Below are 21,410 nucleotides of genomic sequence, written 5' to 3' on the forward strand. Positions count from 1 at the left end.
GAAGTAAAACTATCTCTGCAGATAACAAGGTCTTATATCTAGAAAACCCTAAATATACCATCAAAAATCTATTAGAAGTAATAAACTCAGTGAAGTTGCAGGATACAAAAAATCAACACAAAAATCAGTTGCTTTTCTATGCACAATGAACTATCCAAAAAAGTAATTAAATGTCTATTCTACCCAAAACAATCTACAGATTCAACAAAATCCTATCAAAATTCCAATGGCATTTTACACAGGAATAGAAAAAGCAATCCTGGGCAACCCAGGTGGCTCAGCAATTTAGCATTGCCTTCTACCCAGGGCCTGATCCTGGAGACCTGGGATCAAGTCCCACGTCAGGCTCCCTGCATGGAGCCTGCTTCTCCCTCTGCCTGTATCTCTGCCTCTCTCTCTCAATCTGTGTCTCTCATGAACAAATAAAAAATAAAATCTTTTCTTAAAAAAAAAAAAAAAAAGAAAAGAAAAAAGCAATCCTAAAATGTATATGGAACCACAAAAACCCTGATCAGCCAAAGTAATCTTGAGAAAGAAGGTGGCTAGAAGCATTATACTTCATGACTTCAAAATATGTTACAAAGCTACAGTAATCAAAAATTAATGTACTGCCATAAAAAGCAGACATATATACCAATGGAATAGAATAGAAAGCCCAGAAACAAACCCTCATTTTACAGTCAATTAATCTTCAACAAGGGCATAAAGAATACAAAATGGTGGAAAGAATAGTCTCTTCAATAAAGAGTTCTAGGAAAACTAAATATCCATATGCAAGAGAATGAAACTGGACCCACACTATACACTAAAGTCACCTCAAAATGGATTAAAGATGTAAAAAAACGACCTGAAAATATAAAATTCCTAGAAGAAAATGGTAAAAGATCCTAGTCTTGCCAATGGTTTACTGAATAGGACATCAAAACCACATGCAACAAAAGCAAAAATAAGCAAATGGAATTACATGAAACTACAAAGTTTCTACAAAGCAAAGGGGGAAAAAATCAACAAAATGAAAGGCAACCTTCAGAATGGGAGAAAATATTTGCAAACCACATTTCATAAGGGATTAATATCCAAAATATATAAGGAATTCTTATAACTCAACAGCAAAAAAACAAAGTAACTAAAAAATGGGCAAAGGACGTTTCTCCAAAAAAGACACAAGGGATAGCCAACAGATACATGAAAAGGTGCTCAATGTCACTAATTATCAGGAAAATGCAAATCAGTATTATAATGAGATGCTACCTTAACACCTGTTAAGATGGCTATTATCAATAAAACAAAAAATAACAAGTGTTGGCAAGGATGTGGAGACAAGGGAACACTTGTGTGCACTCTTGGTAGGACTATAAAATGATACAGCCACTATGGAAAACAATATGGAGGTTGCTCCAAAAATTAAAATAGAACTACCATGATATAGCAATCCCACTCCTGGATATTTAGCCAAAGGAACTGAAATCAGGATCTTGAAGACATATCTGCCCTTTCATGTTCACTGAAGCAAAATTAACAACAGCGAGGATATACAACAGTCTAAATGTCCATTGACAGATGAAAGGATTAAAACAAAATGTGGGAAAATAAAAAATAAAAAAAAAATAAAACAAAATGTGGTATATACATACAATTGAACACAGTAGTTCACCATGCCTATGACTGAAGACACTGTAACTAAAACATTGGTGTAGTGCTTTAAAAAAAGTATATAAATGCAATCTCTCCTTAAATTTTGATTCAATTCTATTTCTTTTACTTCAGAGATATTATCACCAGGGGAAAAACAAACACTTAAAAACTTTTGTCAAATATTTGTCAAAACTATTCCCTATTGACAGTTTCTCATCTCAATCACAGAAGTAGCTGGCATGAAACTTAAATCTAATCTCAACCATTATACATAATCCTTATAGAGTTCATTTTCACATAGGTTAATAAAATTTTTCTTTTTCTATTCCTTTACTATTAGTAATCATCCCTATTGCTCATTCTAAATTAAGCCCCTGTTGACGGTTTACTTCAATTAGAGTAGAAATTAAGATTCATGTTGACTTTGCCGTATTCAATTTTACCTTAAAATATCTAAAACATCCTCTTATTAATACCTTTTATCACCACAGCTTCATCAGTATAGAGGTAGTCCAAAATAACTTCCAGTATGTCAGAATGTATTGGCATTTCCAGAGCCGTACAAGTAGAAGCCTAAATAAAATAAAGTAAAATAATTAATTTTAAATTATGAAAAACTACCATATTCTGACTGGTACAGAAAACTTTGAATTGGGAATCATGTCAAATGCAAAAGAAAGTAACATTTATAAAACACAAATCTACAATGACATACATTTAATTTTAAAATGCCTTGTAACATGGAGAATATGAAAAAAAATTGAAACAAAAACCAATCACACTGGTATTCCAAACACATGGCCAAATAATAAAAGGTGATACTCTGACTGTAAGAAGTTTTTCTGTAACAATTTTTAATTCTAAATATTGCTGTTTTCCAGCAGGTTTCAGCATAAAGTTTAGAACAAAATTAAAATGGAGTTAAAATATCAGGTTCCCATTCTGAATTTCTTTGTACATAATTTCCCAAAAATAAAAAGAAGTGTGATTGCCAGCCACGTGGTTTGAATTTAAATCTTACCTCAATCCATGAGCTACTCAGCATACTATGAAAATATTCTGGGAAAAGAAAAAGTATAATTCATTAGACAGTGAAACAATAATAAAACAAATAAATCAGCAACTAATAAAAAGTATACCTACCAAGTCTAGCACAAAGAACACACTTATGACAAGGAAATTCCTTTCCATCCACTGATTTCATGGTCACATCACATAGAAAGGAACTGAAAAAACAATTTTTTTAATTGAAGTGAGTGATTTCTTTACATATTTAGCCAACAGAAAATTTATTATAGGATTTGGCTTCAGTTGATTTTCTCTTAAAGACAGCAGAGAACAAACTTGAGGGTACACATACAAATAAAGTTCTTTATCTCCTTCCACTTGAGTAAAGATAATAAGGACCTTATAATAAAGATAGTAAATGGAACCGAATACAGATAAGTATTCAAAAAAGTCTTCTAATTTTCCTTTTGCATTACAGACCAGGTGTTAATAATGTAATAGTAAGTGACATCATAGTCAAAGGTCTTTAATTCACCTCTTTTTACAACATATTCTTTGCTGAAATAGTCTAGATATCTCTAGTTTCTCTTTCTCCAAAACTTTTCCCCTACAAAGTACAAATACCTAAAAACAAAAACTTTTTAATAACTAACATATTGAGAATAGTATATTTATTACTTAAAAAACTTACACTAAAGAAAATAATCATAATGATGAAGAGGGACAATTAGTTTGGTTTTGGGCTAACATTTCCTACATATTGAATAATATAAAATTTGGGCAAGGAAAATTAAAAATTTCTTCCTTAAAAACCAATTTAAAAATGAACTGTTTCAATGTCTTATTGAATAGTTAACATTTTATCCATTTATCTCAACAGCTCTCCAACACTTCTAGAAATGAAGACTACTAAAGGTGAGGGTACCTACTCAAATATTTTGCTTTGTATGGTCAGTAACAAGAGCTGTTTTCACAGTTAGGTCTCAAAATCTACAGATGAAAGTTTATCTTCATTTCCTAACTTACCATTTTTTCTGATTTAGCTTTGATTTATTACCAGTTTTCTTCTCAATAACATTAATTTTTCCATTTTCAAATCTGACTCCATCTAACCTATCAAAAATAGATAAAAATTAAGTTGATGGACCAAAACAACAGCAAAAATCCAACAATTTACATCTGGACATAATTATATAATTTATATCACCTAAAAAAGTATCTCAATAAACTCAACTCTGTGATAAAGAAGTATCGTTTATTCTCCTTCAGTTTTACTTAGAATTCAAAGTACAGTTAATCCTTGAACAATGCAGAAATTAAAGTCACCATGCCCCCTACCTGAGTTGAAATCTGCATATAATTTTGACTACCCCAAAACTTAACTACTAGTACCTCAATGTTGACTGGAAGCCTTCCCAATAACTTATACAGTAGACTTGTATGTTTGTAGTTTGTACATTATTTGCATTATATATTGTATTCTTACAATAGAGAAAGCTAGAGAAAAGAAATTGTTAAGACAATCCTAAGGAAAATGTCCAATATGGTTTAATGGTACCATACTGAATTTATCATAAAAAATCTGAATACAAGTGGATCTGCACAGTTCAAACCCATGTTTTTCAAGGGTCAAATGCATATTAAATATGGTTACTGACAAAAAACATACCAAAACCATAGCACAAAACCCTTCAGTGTTTTTAAATAGGAAACCTGATAAATGCTCCTTCTCTGCTCCTACCCCACACATAAGATTACACTATCACAAGCAACATACATATCTTAAAAAAAAGAATTCCAAAGAATATGGTTTATATGACAAATCTCTCTTAGGCAGTTTACACATACTGTAGGACAGAACTATACCAACAAATTGAACCACTATTATCCCTCCCTTCTAAATACTGAGAAACTGAAGTTCAAAGAAACTAACAAATCTGCCTCAGCTAGTCACTAGTAGAGCCAAAAGGCAAATAAATACAGGCCTAACTCCAGAGATAGTATTTTTTCCAGCATACCACACCGCCTACCATTCCAGATCCCTGTTACACAAACAACATAGAGTTCACACCCACTAACAGCCTCCAAAGTTTTAATCCAGGGGGTCCTACAGAGATAGCTTTAGCAGAAAATGAAGAAAGAACACATACAAAAAGGCACATGGGGGTAGAACTGAGGGACGGGAAAAGACGAGTAGCAAAGAAAAAGAATTTTTAAAAGGAGCTCATAATAAGGTTCAAGGACAGATATTAAGAAGCCATACCTACTACTCAAATTACTGAAACCAAATTTCTTTGCAACATTTTGCAACATTCTTACAGGATCATCTTCCCCAATACTTTTCCCTTTATTGGAAGCCTTTGATTTGCTTTTTTGCTTTTCATTAACTGTGTGTGCTTGATTACTTCTGTAAACTTCAAATGCTGACTTCTGATTATCTTCATGGCAATGCATTTTATTTGAATGTGAATTCATAGTGCCCTGATATTCTTCTGGCTTTTTGTTTAAGTTTATTCTTGGTGTGAAGCCATGAATTAAAAAGTCACAAGTATCTGTGTATATAAATTGTAAAAGGTACTCAAACAAGTCAGGATGAACCTTCTCTATGACAAAGAGATGGCATCCTGCAGAATCTTCATCTTTCCGGTAAACATCTATAAAATCTAAAGTAGTCCCATCTGAAAGAAACAATTTCTGAAAAAAGTCAGAACGCACTGCCAAAATATATTTATGTGCAGGGAAAATTCTATTGCCAACTTGAAATGTCACATCATGAATACTGTCCGTTTCATCTGTTTCCCTTAAGAGTTTGCCAAACTCTTCAAAAAAGGATGATGAGGATACGGCTGGAATTTCATAAAGGCTAGAAATGAAACAAAAATAATTTTTACTTTCAAGAAAATGAAAAAAAAAGCATCCCATCCCTAGCCAATTCTCCTTTTAAAGTACAATTTATTTTTTAGCTATTAAACTTCTAAAATTTTAAATCTGGCATTTCTGAAAATATAAGAATACTGCAAAGTCTTAGATACTGTATCACATTTTAAAATGTGACTCCTTTTTATATTTTTTTACTAAACTGACAAGATTCAAGTTTTCCTTCAAAAGCAGAGTTTTCTATTTCTACTAGGAAATGCTAGAATGTAAATGAGTATTTCCATAGAAATTTTTTAAATGACTATAACTAAACACAAATGACTATAAAACTAAAAATATCCAGAAAAGAGTACAGTTCTCAACCTTTTCTTTGATATCCTTTTCTTTTATCCTTTATCCTTTTAAGTGAAGAAAACCAAATATACAAAGAACTGAGCAAATACTTCAGGTCAAATCCCAGAATAGGCCAGAAATTCAGGGAGGAAAAATAAATATACACACAGATATACAATCAGTCCATAACTCTGGTTCTTTAGCGCTGTAAAAATGTTATCACACCTTCCCTATCCACATTTCACCCTTTCAGGTAGGGGAAACAATCCTCCTGGTTTGCCCTGGATTGAGTGCTTTCCCAGGAGATGAGAGTTTTGGTGCTAAATATGGGACAGGCAGGCCTAGGCAAACCAGAATGGAAGTTCACCCTACTTCCAGGACTTCTTTCCAACAGTACCCTGGACATTTATCTTAACCTGTCATCTCTCTACTAATGTAACTTAGAGAATATTTGCACTGAGATTCACACTACCCTACAGATGACTATACCACCTCTTCTTTTGTTAATTATCATATTCAAGTATTAGAGATTTTTGCAAACTGTGTAATATTTATATTTCTCAGAATTTGAGAACCCAGAGTACATCAAAAAGTAGTTATAAATTTTGTGCATGCACATATGTATTTTCAAGATTTTCAATAAATACCAGTTTACAAACTAAAAGAAATACTTATCATTCCCACTATAACAAATTCCACCTCTGAGTTTTCCAGATAACATGATTTTATGTCTAAAGCTTCTACAAGTCTTGGCAAAAGCATTTCAATTAAATTTCCTCCAGGAGCTACTGAAAAAAAAAAAAAAAAAAAAAAAAAGGAAAACTCAGTGATTATTCCTTCTAAAAATGAAATTTAATATATACAAGTGTACCTTGTTTTAGGATCTGACTGCAGGATTGCAAAGTTGCATCCACTTGGATCTGTGCTGACACTAACAGCTCTATGGGCAAAAGTAAGTTTCTCAAGTCGAATTCTTTCGTATACACTATTTATATCAGAGACACAAGACACATCTGATGAGGAATTATGAAGATTTGATAAAATCTCTGCTAAAAAGAAAAATAAACAAACTTCTATTAATGGAGGCTTTATTGAAACTATTAAAATGCTTTAGGAGAAAAGAAAATAGAAAAATAAAATATGAAAGTATCTTTCATATATAAGTCCTTTTGAAGAATTATATTCCCCCGCCCCCCAACACAATTTGCACCCTATGTATAGTATAGGTACTATAAAGGAAATTTTGTTTGGTCAATTCTCAATTACCCATGATTTTGTCCCTTTCAACAAAAACATCCTCCACATTGCACCAAAGTTAACTTTCTAAGAAGCAAATCTAGTGTTACACCACCTTCTAAAACTCCTCAGCTTGCATTAAAAATATATAAACTTAGGATCCCTATAGTTTGTTATTTGGTCCCAAATATCTGAGTGACCATACTGTGCTACTGTGATGCAGTGATCATCAATCTGTCCCTAATGATACAGTAGTGAACAAGATAGGCATGTCCCTGCCATTCTGGAGTGCACAATCTAGCAGAGAAGACAGACATTAAAACAAATGATTATATCCATTACGAGTCAAATTAAGGCTATGAAAGAAAAGTATGAAATGTGCATGCAAAGAAATTATTCTTCAGTAGGAAGAATACTGAAAGTAATTAAAAATAAAGACAGAGATCATTTAGGAAACTAATAAGAAAGAATCCAAAGAATAAATAATATACATTGAAGTTGTAGCAATAAAAGTGGAGAAAAGTGGAAAGATTTCAGAAATATTTGAGACAAAAGTGACAAAATTTAGTGACTGATCGGATATAGGGGTGGCGGGATGTGAGGTGTCAAAGACAACCATTTACTTAGATATAAAACATTAAAAAGCAAATGTGGAAGCATGAGATCATGAATTCAGATTACTAAATGTGACTAAGATACAATTCTAAGACTTCCAACATTTATATGCAGTCAAACCTGCATTTTGGTTACTCTCTCAAATTCACTCTATTTCAGTCTTACAGGCCTTTGCTAATTTTTCCCACACACTCAGTTATTGCAATTTCTACTCTCAAAAAACCTAACATATGCATATTAGCATTTGTAAACTGTAAATATTAACATGTATCTATTGTCCCTACAAACTTATGAGTGTCTGAGAACAGGGGCCCTGTTATCAACATATATGTTATCAATAAAGCATAGCTCTATATGTGACACACAGTAAATCTAATTTAAATGTTTACAGACTTACATAATCTATAAAGAAATAAAAGAAATACAACAAACCTCTAATCACTCCACTGTGTCTTTGATTTTGAAAACTATGTTTATAATTTTCTGAATTAATTATAAACATTCCTTATATGTGTCTTAGCATATTCATTCAACAGATCTTAATGAGGGACTACTATGTATCAGGAAATATGCTGAATGCCAAGGACCCAGTGCAATAGTCAAGGTCCTTGCCATCTTATAGCCTGATAGGAGACAAGCATTAAAAAAACTAATCACAAAGATAAATACAGGGATGCCTGGGTGGCTCAGTGGTTGAGCATCTGCTTTTGGCTCAGGGCGTGATTCCAGACATCAGGCTTCCTGCATGGGGCCTGCTTTTCCCTCTGCCTGCATCTCTGTCTCTGTCTCTCTCATAAATAGATAAAAACTTAAAAAAAAAAAAAAAGATAAATACATAAAAACAAGTAGAGACAAGTTGCATCATGAAAATCCAAAGGGAATATGAAAAGTGAAACAGGGTACTTCAATTTAGATTGAGGGATCTGTGAAAACATTTCTGATGAAGCATAAATGAATCTGAGATGTGAAAAATTAGAGAAAGTCCTGGGACTACTGAACAAAATTGAAAACCTGAAGATGGATGTGACTGAAGAATGATAAATGAAAGCAGTTCAGGTACACAGACAAAGGTCAGAGAAGGAGCTTTTGGGACGATGTTTAGGAAGTGAGGAAACATTAAAGAGTTTTTAAATACAGGAATATTAAAATCAGATCAAATATTAAAATAAGATCACTCTAATAGTTAAGAACAGATAAAAAGAAATAAGAGTACGAATAAGGAAAACTTTTTTTTTTTTTTTTTAGGAAAATATATTTTTTGCAGTAGTCCATATGATTTGGGATACAGTGGGACCCATTAACTGTGAAGAGGTAAATGAATTTTAGTTTTTCCAGAAAAAAATCAACAAATAATTATGGATGAAAGAAAAATTTGGCAACTTAAGTTAAAAAACGATGCAAGTAATCATAAATTTATAAATTTATAATCAGATAAAATTAAGAATGAACTATATAATGAATAATTTCTGTTTTCAATGGTAGCATCTTAAAGCTATCCTTTCTATTCATCAAGGAATGAAATAAAATTTATCTCTACCCAACAACTATTTAATACAACTATTTTTTTAAATTCTCAATATAAAAATTTATTCTTCCTATTATTTTCCTTTAAGCCATGAAATGTGTGTTTAAAAAATTTTAATTTTACATATACAAGTATATAAAAAGACAATACATAAAATGTAAAAAAAAATATATATATATATATATACACACACACACACACTATAAGCCAGTCACTTCTCAATTTAGGGAAGAAGATAAAAAAATGGAGCTTGGAAGATGGTTCAAAAGCATCTGGGGAGTTTTTTCTTTAAACTTTACACTTCCCTGTCCCTAGAGCCAAGCAGTGATCTACTATTAGTGATAGGAATGCACCATGACCTCAGGATATACTGAGACAGATAAAAGGTTGAAAACCAGAGTTAAGGAATCCCTGGGTGGCGCAGCGGTTTGGCGCCTGCCTTTGGCCTAGGGCACGATCCTGGAGACCCAGGATCGATTCCCACGTCGGGCTCCCGGTACATGGAGCCTGCTTCTCTCTGCCTGTGTCTCTGCCTCTCTTTCTCTCTCTGTGACTATCATAAATAAATAAAAATTAAAAAAATATATTTAAAAAATAAAAAAGAAAACCAGAGTTAAGTGAATTAACTATTTACCTACATACACATAAACCAAAATCAAAAGACAATACTTAAGGGTAAAACCTAATAACCCTTGTCAAACCTAATGATAAACACTTGTGAAATTAAAGGTTAATTGAAAGATACTTTATGCTCTATTCACATATATGACACATATATGAACTGACCTTTCTTTTCAGAATTCCTTTTTTTTTCTTCAAACCATTTCCCTCTAAATCCTTCTCCATCTTGTGTGACAAATAAAATGTCTTTTCTATTTAAAGCAATATCAGAAATGAAGACCTGGCGTGGATAAGCCCATCGACACTGCTTTAGAGAACTGCTGACTGATCTCCAGCAAAATACCTAAAATAAATCCAAATTACACTGGAATAAAAATATATTCCCATATAGCACCTGAACAACCAAAAACTGGTATCAAAGGATTATATCTCTAATTAATATGTTTCCATGTTCACTCTTTCACAGAAAAAGAAACTATAAAAATCAATTCATTGTGTCTTTCAGAAAAAGTACATCAAGCAAATATGAAGCACTAAAAATACTTCAAAGACACTCCCCTTAAGAAGATGTAATTTTCAGTATTACTCGTTTTTGGTAAATTGATCTGCTACAATAGTAAAGAAAAGCAAAAATATGAAAACTAAAACTTAGATATTAGACTTGTAGTACCATCTATTTGCAAGAAGAATGAAAATCACCCTATGAAAATCCAAACTTTAGCTCTCAAGAAAAAAAGGACATGAATAACCCAATTATAGAACTAAATCTTACAGGTAGAAAAATCATAGAGTTCAATGGCTTCCAAGCGGTTCTGCAAGCTTTAATGTTTCTGAGAAATGGCTTGGAACCTACTAGTTAGGGATGGAGAGAATAAGGAGAGGTATGGTATTGAGTTTTCCAATCCAGCTTCATCCAGAACAGTAACTCTTATCTGCTTCATATATTTGCATTCCAAGAAAAATTACATTTGAAAAATTAATGCTGCTGATTTTTAAAAGTTTGATCCCCTCATATTTAAGAAAACTAACACAAAATGGTATCTGCCAAAATTTTAAAATTTATGTAAAAAAAAAGAAAGACTATACTGATTGAGTCCTTCAGAGATTGGTTTTCATAGTAAGATTCTATTTTGCAGAAATTAAAGATACAGAAGTATAAACTAGATCCATATTAATATAAATAAAATATATCCTAGAGTCAAATGCTTTTTAGACTATTTTATGTAATCCCATGCCACTGCTTCCTCCCATAGTATAAAATTAGAGTTCTAATATAGTCCTCTATATTAAAATTATCAACTACAAACTTATATCTGTTAAGTACCAGTAGGTAGAGCTTTATGATTAATTCTTCAATTTCCAAATGTCAAATTTTATAGCACTTTGTAAGATTCAGAAAACATTCTCATTATATGTTTCTATTTTATAAACAAAAAGCAGAAGGCAATCTGTGTTTTTCTAGCCAGTGTAAAATTCTTTGTGTTACTAAAATGTATGAATATATGCTTAATTTAACAATTTCCTTAGAGAAATGTACTGATATATTTGCACAGGGCACTGAAATTGAAGTCTACTTAAATGTAAAGAGATTAGAGATTCTTCCTATAGTGATCTAGGAATGCATTATCTTTTATATATGACAGTTATAATCTCTGAAAATATACATTATGTGTACATTTCCTTAAAACTAAATCTGGGGGAAATTTACTAATTACAAAATTTTTAATTTTGCCTGTTCAGCTTTTACTTTTTTTAAGGAGCTGTTATATAAAATATATCTATGCGATTTGATATCTTCATCCATACTCAGTTTACATATCAAATAATCCATCAAAATTCCTTATTTCCATTTTAAGCACAGTAAATGAAATTTTAAGCTACAGTTTAACAAAGCTGTACTGTGCAACATTAATTGTCATCAAACTTTCTTTGAAATATCAGCTCCATACTAATTACTACTGATGTCAAAAGTAAGTAGAGAAAAAAGTCAATGGGAATCATCATCATCATAATAATACATGTTCACATTATCAGGTCCCTTACAGCTATCAATTGAGAACAAAATTTCTTTACTACACTTTTGCATAAATATACACTTACCCTTCCAGCTCCATCCATGGCAAGAATGCAAATTTTTTGACCCCCATTTTCCTTCAAATTTTCAGGATCAACCTTGTATTCCATACGTCCCCCAGAAACAAGAACTTTTTTCAAGTTTAGTTGTCTAGGTGAAAAAGAAAACTCTCCATTAATATGTTCTCTAAAAAAAAAAAAAAATTAAAAAAAAATATGTTCTCTAAAATATACATGGCTCAATTTTTAAGAAATTACTATTCAAACAATAATCTACAGTGATTATTGTGACACGTGAAGTAAGACAATTTGGCCTTTGGTATCCTTAGTCCCTCCTTTCTCTTTAAGTTTCCCCTACATTATGGCAGTTTCTTTTTATAGCAAGTCCTTCCCTCCCAAATGCCTGTACCTACACACACACACACACACCTCTGAAATCTAAAGTCCCACTTGTGAATGCACACATTCACTCTACTTTTTTTTTTTTTTTTTTTTTTTAATTTATGATAGTCACACACACAGAGAGAAAGAGCAGAGACACAGGCAGAGGGAGAAGCAGGCTCCATGCACCGGGAGCCTGACGTGGGGTTCGATCCCGGGTCTCCAGGATCGTGCCCTGGGCCAAAGGCAGGCACTAAACTGCTGTGCCACCCAGGGATCCCTTCACTCTACTTTAATTAACTGATAAGACTAAAAGCTCCTAACAGACCAGAAAAACTTAAAACCTCAAAATGAAACAAATCTTTAATTTCAAATATGAACAACCCTAAATAGCTAATAGCTACCAGGAAAATCATCACTAATTTAATTTTGGGGACGCCTGGGTGGCTCAGAGGTTGAGCTTCTGCCTTCGGCTCAGGGCGTGATCCTGGAGTCCCAGGATCGAGTCCCACATTGGGCTCACTGCATGGAGCCTGCTTCTCTCTCTGCCTGTCTCTCTGTGTCTCTCATGAATAAATAAATAAAATCTTGAAAAAAAAAAAAGTTGAATACTTTGGAATGACACATTAAAATGCATAGCAAAATACTGCTGTCAAATCAGAAATGGATTAATCAACTATAAAAGATTGAAATATATGAAAAGTAAAGGACTCTAACCATATTAATTTACCTCACAATTGTTTTTAAGAGCTTCCTCCTTAAGTGTTCAAAATGAAATCACAGATGATACATTATGGGTAGGTTTATGCTCAAAAGCTAAGGAACTCCAATTGGCGGACACATCCATGCTTACACCTTAGTTTTATGATTCCCTGCTTTACCTGGCTTTTTTGATGAGCTAACCAACTGCTAGTTTTTACTGCATGCTACTATATCCTACTATAGGATATATCATACTATATCCTACTCTCAGGTAACAAAAGGCTACACAAATATAAAGATAAAAAATATACCAGTTAATTATAAACACATGGACTGAGAATCCATGATAAATAATTAGCTATTTTTAAAAAATAAATAAATGCATAACATAAGAAAGCCACACATGAACCAATGATGATTGTGTCACAAACCAAGAATTATAATTAATCTAGTACTATGTACCTGAAGCATAAAAAAAAAAAGAAATTTATAGGTCACATTTAACCATATGTTAAATATAGTTCTGAAATACTGTTTAACAATTTACAGAGAACTTCTACATATGCTCCCTGGATGCTTCTCAAAGACTAAGCTCAAAGGTAAAAACTCTTGATTTTCCCTTTCAGTTTTAAATTTTCTCCATTCAGTTTTCTTCATCTGACACTCTAGAACATAGCACATAAAGCTTATATTCTAAGTCTTGCTGGAAGAATTATTATTATTAAAATTATATTTCTTTACAAAAATACACATAACATACTTAGAAGCCATCTTCTTGCACTGATAGTCTGCAAGTAAGTAAATATCTCCCCTTGTGGTAACACAGACTGTGGCCCCATCACTTGCAGCAACTAAAGACAAAGTGATATCCTTATGATGAAGGGCAGAGACTTGACGAGGAGCAGTTACATACTTTTCTCCATTGGGATCTGGCAAATAACCTAAAAAATCAGACAAATAAATAAAAAACAATTTATTTTTAAAAAATTTTTAAATTTTTTATTGTTTTAAAAATTCAAAAAAAAATAAAATAAAAATAAAATAAAAAAAAATTCAATTTACTTTTCAGATATTGTCATCAAGATTTCTTACCCAGTTGTCCACCATTTAGTCCCATAGTGTAAACAGCTTCTCTAGTCCACAGCACTGTATGAAACCTGCCTGCCGCTACTCCAATGATTGTCCTTCCTTTCAGATATTTTGCCTGCATCTATTCAAAAAGATAAGTAAGACAGCAGTTTATTATATTACCAAGTACTAGAATAATTTTTTAAAGATCCAGTAGACCAGAGTAGCAAATATATGACATACCCACTACCAGTGCCCCCTCAAGTTCTAATGCCAGAATTCACTGAAGATGTCAGCACTGAGACTCCAACCCTTCTCAGAACACAAGATATTTTGATGCAGCAACTTTAAGTCAGCAGTTTTAATATATAAAAAATTAACAGTATAAAAACCAAATCATTCAACTTTTCAACAAGCAACATGCAAAACAGGGATTCTCATTCTATCAGAAAATTCAACACTTTTAAATGTGACATATTCAACAGTGGCACTATTGATTTTACAGCCAGATGACTCTTACTAATGTGATGTATTATCACAATGATTCTTGTATGAATACTGAATCACACTTGCATCCCAGGAATAGCCAAAGCAATCTCAAAAAAGAAAACCAAAACTGGAGGTATCACAATTCCAGATTTCAAGTTATATTACAAAACAACAGTAACTATAACAGCATGATATTAGCATAAAAAGAGACACATACATCGATGGAAAAGAACAGAAAATTCAGAAATAAACCCACAATTATGTGGCCAATTAATCCTCAACAAAGGAAGAATGAATGTTTACAATGGGGAAAAAGACAATTGTTTTGTCTTTTTCGTACAAATCTTATCGAGAAAACTGGAGAGAAACACGCAAAGAATGAAACTGGACCACTTTCTCTCACCATATACAAAAATAAACTCAAAATGTATTAAAGACCTAAATGTGAGACCTGAAACCACAAAGATCCTTGAAGAGAACACAGGCAATAAGTCTCTGACACTGGCTGTAGCAACTTTTTTCTAGATATGTCTCCTGAGGTAAGGGAAACAAAAGCAGAAATAAACTACTGGGGATCCCTGGGTGGCGCAGCGGTTTAGCGCCTGCCTTTGGCCCAGGGCGCAATCCTGGAGACCCGGGATCGAATCCCATGTCGGGCTCCCGGTGCATGGAGCCTGCTTCTCCCTCTGCCTGTGTCTCTGCCTCTCTCTCTCTCTCTCTCTCTCTCTCTGTGACTATCATAAATAAATAAAAAATTAAAAAAAAAAGAAACTACTGAGACCACATCAAAATAAAAAGTTTCTACACAACAAAGGAAACAATCAACAAAAACTAAAAAGCAACCTATGGAATGAAAGAAGATATTTGCAAATGACATATTCAATAAAGGTTTAGTATCCAAAATATATAAAGAACTCCTACAACTCAATACTCAAAAAACAAATAATCCAATTAAAAAATGGGCAGAAAAAAATAAAATAAAAAAATAAAAAATGGGCAGAAGACACGAATAGACATTTCTCCAAAGAAGACATACATAGATGGCCGAAAGACAATAAAACGATGCTCATCATCAAGGAAATACAAATCAAAAATACAATGAGGTTATCACCTCACACCTGTCAGAATGGCTAAAATAAAAAACACAAGTAACAAGCACTGGCAAGGATGTGGAAAAAAGGGAACCCTCTTGCACTGTTGGTGGGAATGCAAACTATTGCAGCCATTATGTAGAACAATATGAAGGTTCCTCAAAAAATTAAAAATAAAACTACCCTATGATCCAGGAATCATACAACTGGGTATTTAACCAGAGAATACAGAAACACTAATTAAAAAAAAAAGAAAAAAAAAAACACTAATTTAAAGGGATACATGCACCCCTATGTTTACTACAGCATTATTTTCAATAGCCAAACTATGGAAACAGCCAAGTGTCCCTCAATAAATGAATGCATAAAGATGTGGTGTGTATATACACAATGGAATACTATTCAGCCATAAAAAAAAGAATGAAATCTTGCCATTTGTAACAACAGGGATAGAGTACAATGCTGAGCAAAAGAAAGTCAGGGAAAGACAAATACCATGATCTCACTCACATGGAATTTAAGGGAAAAAAAATGAGCAAAGAAAAAGGAGAGAGAGAAAGACAAATCAAGACGAGGACTCTTATCTATAGACAACAAACTGATGGTCAACAGAGGGGAGGTGCCTGGGGGAATGAGTGACACAGGTGATGGAGATTAAAGAGTACACTTCCTATGTTGAAAAAAAAATAGAAGAAAATGAAAATAAATTAAAGAAAAACTATTGGACATATTCAGGGTCCCCCAACAGTGGCACTACTGACATTTTTCAGTCAGATGAATCTTTGCTGTGGGGGACTACCTTATAAACTACAGGTTTAGCAGCAACCCTGAACTCTACCTACTAGATGTCAGTAGCACTACTCCCAACCCCACCCCCAGCTGTGACAACTAAAAATATCTCTACATTGCCAAATGGCTCCTAGGGATGCAAAATTGAGAATACTAGATATGTCCATGTCAACCTAAAGCTCCAAGATAGCCACATAACACTAAGAATAAAAACAAGAATAAAATCTACCATTTATAAAGAAATTTACAAAATGATTAATATCCACAAATTTCATGATTATAGAAAATGGATCCTCCAACCAAAAAGTACCACAGATTGGAGGCTACCTCTAACTATTTCTCAGCAATTCCTATCAATTCATTAGTCATCCAGAATGGAAAAGCATTAGATTTAAAAGCTTATTAATAAAAACTGTGTATCTAATAATAATTTTAAATCCAAAGGATTAAACCAGTAAAGAAATTTAATCTCTGAAATACAAAATTTACAAATTGGAAACACATTTGTTATTGAGTGATGATTCTAGCAACATATTAATTTAAAGCACCAGTCCTAGCCCAATAAGCTTGGACTTCTGGATAACTCACTTACACGGCACATTTTGCGTTTATTATTCTTTTTTAAAGACTTCAATTACTTATTCATGAGAGACACAGAGAGACAGAGGCAGAGACAGAAGCAGAGGGAGAAGCAGGCTCCATGCAGGGTACCCGATACGAGACTTGATCTCAGGACCCAGAATCATCATGCCCTGAGCTCAAGGCAGACACTCAACCACTAAACCACCCAGAAGCCCCCATAAATTTCATGTTTTCTTAAGGAGGGCCTCAAAATTATTTGTTTTAAACCCGCAAAATGTGGATCCCCCTCTGCTTATAAATAAAAAAGTTTAAACTAAAGAACTTTTGGGCCTAGTTTCCCAAACGCCTTCTCTCTTACTCCAAACAAATGCTGAATTATACTCTGCTTAGTATCTCCTGTGAAAAATAAAGTATATAGCATTAAATATAAGTAAAATAAGTTACATGTCAGTATCTTCCATCTTTTTGTCCATACAGGTTTTATAGCAAATAGTCACCTTGTTTTAAAAAAGGAAGCTTACCTGTCTGGGTACATTACAACTGGAAGGTGGAGGAATAATTCCTAATTGATGAAAAATATTCAGACCAAATGTATAAACACATCCATCTTCAGTCAGTACAACAGTATGATCCTTAGCGGCTGCCACTTGGGAACAAGTATGACCACTCAGTCCTTCCACAAGCCTAGGAATCTACAAAATAAAAGTATCTTTAGTATATATTAACCATTTATACCAAAATGCAAACAGAATCTGGTGATCCCATTTCCAAAATGACATAACTAATAAATGGCTGACATATCATAGGTAAACTCTACAATTTAGCAAGGGATAAGTTTAATAGGATATGGGGCAGCCCCGGTGGCCTAGCGGTTTAGTGCTGCCTTCAGCCCAAGGTGTGATCCTGGAGACCTGGGATCAAGTCCCACATCAGGCTCCCTGCATGGAACCTGCTTCTCCCTCTGCCTGTGTCTCTGCCTCTCTGTGTCTCTCATGAATAAATAATAAAATCTTAAAAAAATAAATATTTTTTTTAAAAAAAGTTTAGGGGGGATGCCTGAGTGGCTTAGCGGTTTAGCGCCTGCCTTCGGCCCAGGGTGTGGTCTTGGAATCCCAGGATCGAGTCCCACATCGGGCTCCCTGCGCGGAGCCTGCTTTTCCCTCTGCCTGTGTCTCTGCCTCTCTCTATGTCTCTCATGAATAAATAAATAAAATCTTAAAAAAAAAAAGTTTAACAGGATATGGACATTGGTTTATGAGTAAAATGCAAAACCCAGTAAGACATTTCAGTAAAATAATTCAATCCAACAAATGATTTTTGAGCCCTTATCATACACCAAGTATAAATTTGTTTGGTATAAATAAAAGAAGTCTTCAGCTAAGGTATTCACTGATGTATTGAAAAAATAAATAAATAAAAATACAGGAAAATACAGGTGTGAAGAGTAAATGATTTGGTAAGTATAAAAAACAAGTCTCTGACATTGCATAAAATGAAGACAATAATATCTGTAATCTCACAGGGTTGTTTGTGAGGCTTAAGTCAATGATACCGTACGAAAAGCATCACTGATGCCTAGAACATAATAAACCCACGAAAACTGGAAGCTGTTATTATAGTTCTCTCTTCTTTTCAAAGCACCCTTTAATAGATAAATATAGCAGTAATCCTGTCAAAAAATTTTACCTTAAAAATAATCTACTAGGCAATTTTTTTTAATTTTCTTTTTTTTTAATTTTTTTTTATTTATTTATGATAGTCACACACAGCGAGAGAGAGAGAGGCAGAGACACAGGCAGAGGGAGAAGCAGGCTCCATGCACCAGGAACCCGACGTGGGATTCGATACCGGGTCTCCAGGATCGCGCCCTGGGCCAAAGGCAGGCACCAAACCGCTGCGCCACCCAGGGATCCCTAGGCAATTTTTTAATGCAATAATTATTTAGGTTTCTTCCAATTAACAGTTTCAGTAGCGTAAGAGTCAATCTTTGATTATACAATGAAAACACAGGCTCAACTTTTATTTTTGTTTAAAGACTGATTTATTTTAGAGAGAGAGCACATGAACATAAGAGGAGAGAAGGAAAAAGGGAAAGAATCTTCAAGCAGACGTCCCCCTGAGTAAAAAGCCCTACCCAAAGCTGAATCTCACAATCCATGAGATCATGACCTGAGCTGAAACCAAGATTTGGAGGCTCAACCAAATGAGCCACCCAGAGGCCCCAACTCAACTGGTAGGCCACAAATACTTTGATGAGAACTAAAAAGTAAATAAATAAAAACCAGGACTACTTCAAGAAAAGGGCTTTACAATTAGTCTGACTTTTAAAATTTCAAATATGGAAATATTTTAAAACTTATTTATATGCTCTCCTGTCTTATTATTTGCTATATGCAAAATATAATTTTTCTTTGATGCTTCAGAACACCTGGGTGGCTCAGCAGTTGAACGTCTGCCTTTGGCTCAGGGCGTGATCCCGGAGTTCCAGGATTGAGTCCCACATCAGGTTTCCAAAGTGGAGCCTGCTTCTCCCTCTGCCTATGTCTCTGCCTCTCTCTCTCTCTCATGAATAAATAAAATATTATCTTTAAAAAATTAAAAAAAAAAACTCTATCTAAATGCTTTAAACATGATATGCAAGGAAACTAAATGATCTTTTTTTAAACAATTTTTAAGATTTATTTATTTCAGAGAGAGAGATTGTGCAAAAGCGGGGATTAGGGGTAAAAGGGAAGAAAACTCCCTGCTGAGCAGTGAGCCCAACTCAAGGCTCTGTCCCAAGACCCAGAAAGCACAACCTGAGCTGAAACCAAGAATCAGAGGATTAACTGAGCCACCCAGGCGCCACAACTAATTTTTTAACTCTATAATCAACTGTTATATTACTCTCTGCTTATAGTAGGATAAAAACAATGTCTCTTTAGTTAACTGAAGCTTCCATTTTAGGGAAATTTTACTGAAGTTACCTAAGATGGGTAATGACATTTCAATTACCAAGCATGTCTGTTCATCTCCATGGCCTAAACGTCCTCCAGGACCATGACCACAGGTATAAACCTGCCCTTTCTGAGAAAGAAACACTGAATGAAATTTACAAAGCACCACCTAGGAGAAAACAAAAGAATATGATTAAATTTCTCTGAATAAAATAATTTTTATAAAAAGAATAAATTACAGAATACTGCTATTTAAGCTGGATGACATGTATGTGGGGATTCATTATATATTCTCTCTATTTTGTATATATATGTATGTACTATAATATATAGTTCTATAATAAATATTAAAAATACAATTTTATTTTTTTTTAATTTTTATTTATTTATGATAGTCACACACACAGAGAGAGAGAGAGAGAGGCAGAGACACAGGCAGAGTGAGAAGCAGGCTCCATGCACCGGGAGCCCGATGTGGGATTCGATCCCGGGTCTCCAGGATCGCGCCCTGGGCCAAAGGCAGGCGCCAAACCGCTGCGCCACCCAGGGATCCCCTAAAAATACAATTTTAAAACTATATCTACAAATGCTGATAAATGGGAAAAGGAAAAAAGAAATTAAGTATATATTACCCACAAAAGACACTAAACAAAGGATAATGCAAATCTCAAGCGTTCAACTAGGAAAAGCAGTAGTCAGCTGTTTCCCAACTATAAAATCACAAACAAGAACGAAGCAGTACAACATGAAGCACAAACATCAAAAATACTAATATGGTATTAAAGAAAACAGTACATATGGCTTAAGAATATTTTTAAAAAGGTATCGCCTATACAGGGTTTGGTGGTTCAATAGTATGTCCTTTTAATATCTGTTTCTGTCTAATATATCTTTAATAACATTACATGGCTTTAAATAAAACTTATTTTCAAGTTTTACCCTCTTCCCCATTTCCTTTTCTACCTGCCATCTTTCCAAACCCTCCTTGCCCTACTGACACGCAATTATATATTCACATACCCTTATCAGAAGGCTAATTAAAGGACTAAACTTCATGGAAGGCAATAATACGAAACCAATAGCAGTTTTAATTACAGGCATATCTCGTAGATATTGTGGATTTGGTTCCAGATTACCACAATAGGGAAAATTTCTTGGTAAAGTGAGTCAAATTAATTTTTGGTTTCCAAGAGCATATAAAAGTTATGTTTCTTTTATACTGTAGTCTGTTAAGTAAGCAATAGTACTGGGTCTTTAAAAAAATAATGCACATATCTTAATTTTAAAAATACTTTAGTACTAGAAAGTACTAAACAATCATCAGATGTTTCAGCAAGTCATAATCTTTTTACTGGTGGATGGTCTTGCCTCAGTGTTGATGGCTGCTGACTGATCAAGGTGGTGGTTGCTGAAAGTGGGGAAGACTATGGCAATTTCTTAAAACAATTC

The 21,410-nt window shown here is 33.7% G+C and overlaps 1 protein-coding gene across 6 annotated transcripts in view; it reads right to left on the reverse strand.

Moving 5' to 3' along the window:
- The window catches only part of IBTK (inhibitor of Bruton tyrosine kinase), a 100,203-nt gene that overhangs the window by 57,668 nt on the left and 21,125 nt on the right, over positions 1 to 21,410 (reverse strand). For 4 of the 6 annotated variants that reach the window (XM_038554614.1, XM_038554617.1, XM_038554619.1 and 1 more), the window contains exons 5-16: positions 20,020 to 20,130; positions 17,547 to 17,717; positions 14,099 to 14,216; positions 13,767 to 13,947; positions 11,951 to 12,074; positions 10,016 to 10,193; positions 6,725 to 6,902; positions 4,907 to 5,506; positions 3,670 to 3,756; positions 2,779 to 2,861; positions 2,657 to 2,694; positions 2,112 to 2,208 (exon numbers count right to left, since the gene is read on the reverse strand). In XM_038554614.1, coding sequence (XP_038410542.1) covers positions 2,112 to 2,208; positions 2,657 to 2,694; positions 2,779 to 2,861; positions 3,670 to 3,756; positions 4,907 to 5,506; positions 6,725 to 6,902; positions 10,016 to 10,193; positions 11,951 to 12,074; positions 13,767 to 13,947; positions 14,099 to 14,216; positions 17,547 to 17,717; positions 20,020 to 20,130 — 1,966 coding nt within the window. The remainder of the gene's footprint in view (positions 1 to 2,111; positions 2,209 to 2,656; positions 2,695 to 2,778; positions 2,862 to 3,669; positions 3,757 to 4,906; positions 5,507 to 6,724; positions 6,903 to 10,015; positions 10,194 to 11,950; positions 12,075 to 13,766; positions 13,948 to 14,098; positions 14,217 to 17,546; positions 17,718 to 20,019; positions 20,131 to 21,410) is intronic. The other 2 variants (XM_038554618.1, XM_038554616.1) reach the window with 1 other exon arrangement.

Source organism: Canis lupus, chromosome 12 (assembly GCF_011100685.1).
Source record: "Canis lupus familiaris isolate Mischka breed German Shepherd chromosome 12, alternate assembly UU_Cfam_GSD_1.0, whole genome shotgun sequence".
Classification (NCBI taxonomy): Eukaryota; Metazoa; Chordata; class Mammalia; order Carnivora; family Canidae; genus Canis; species Canis lupus.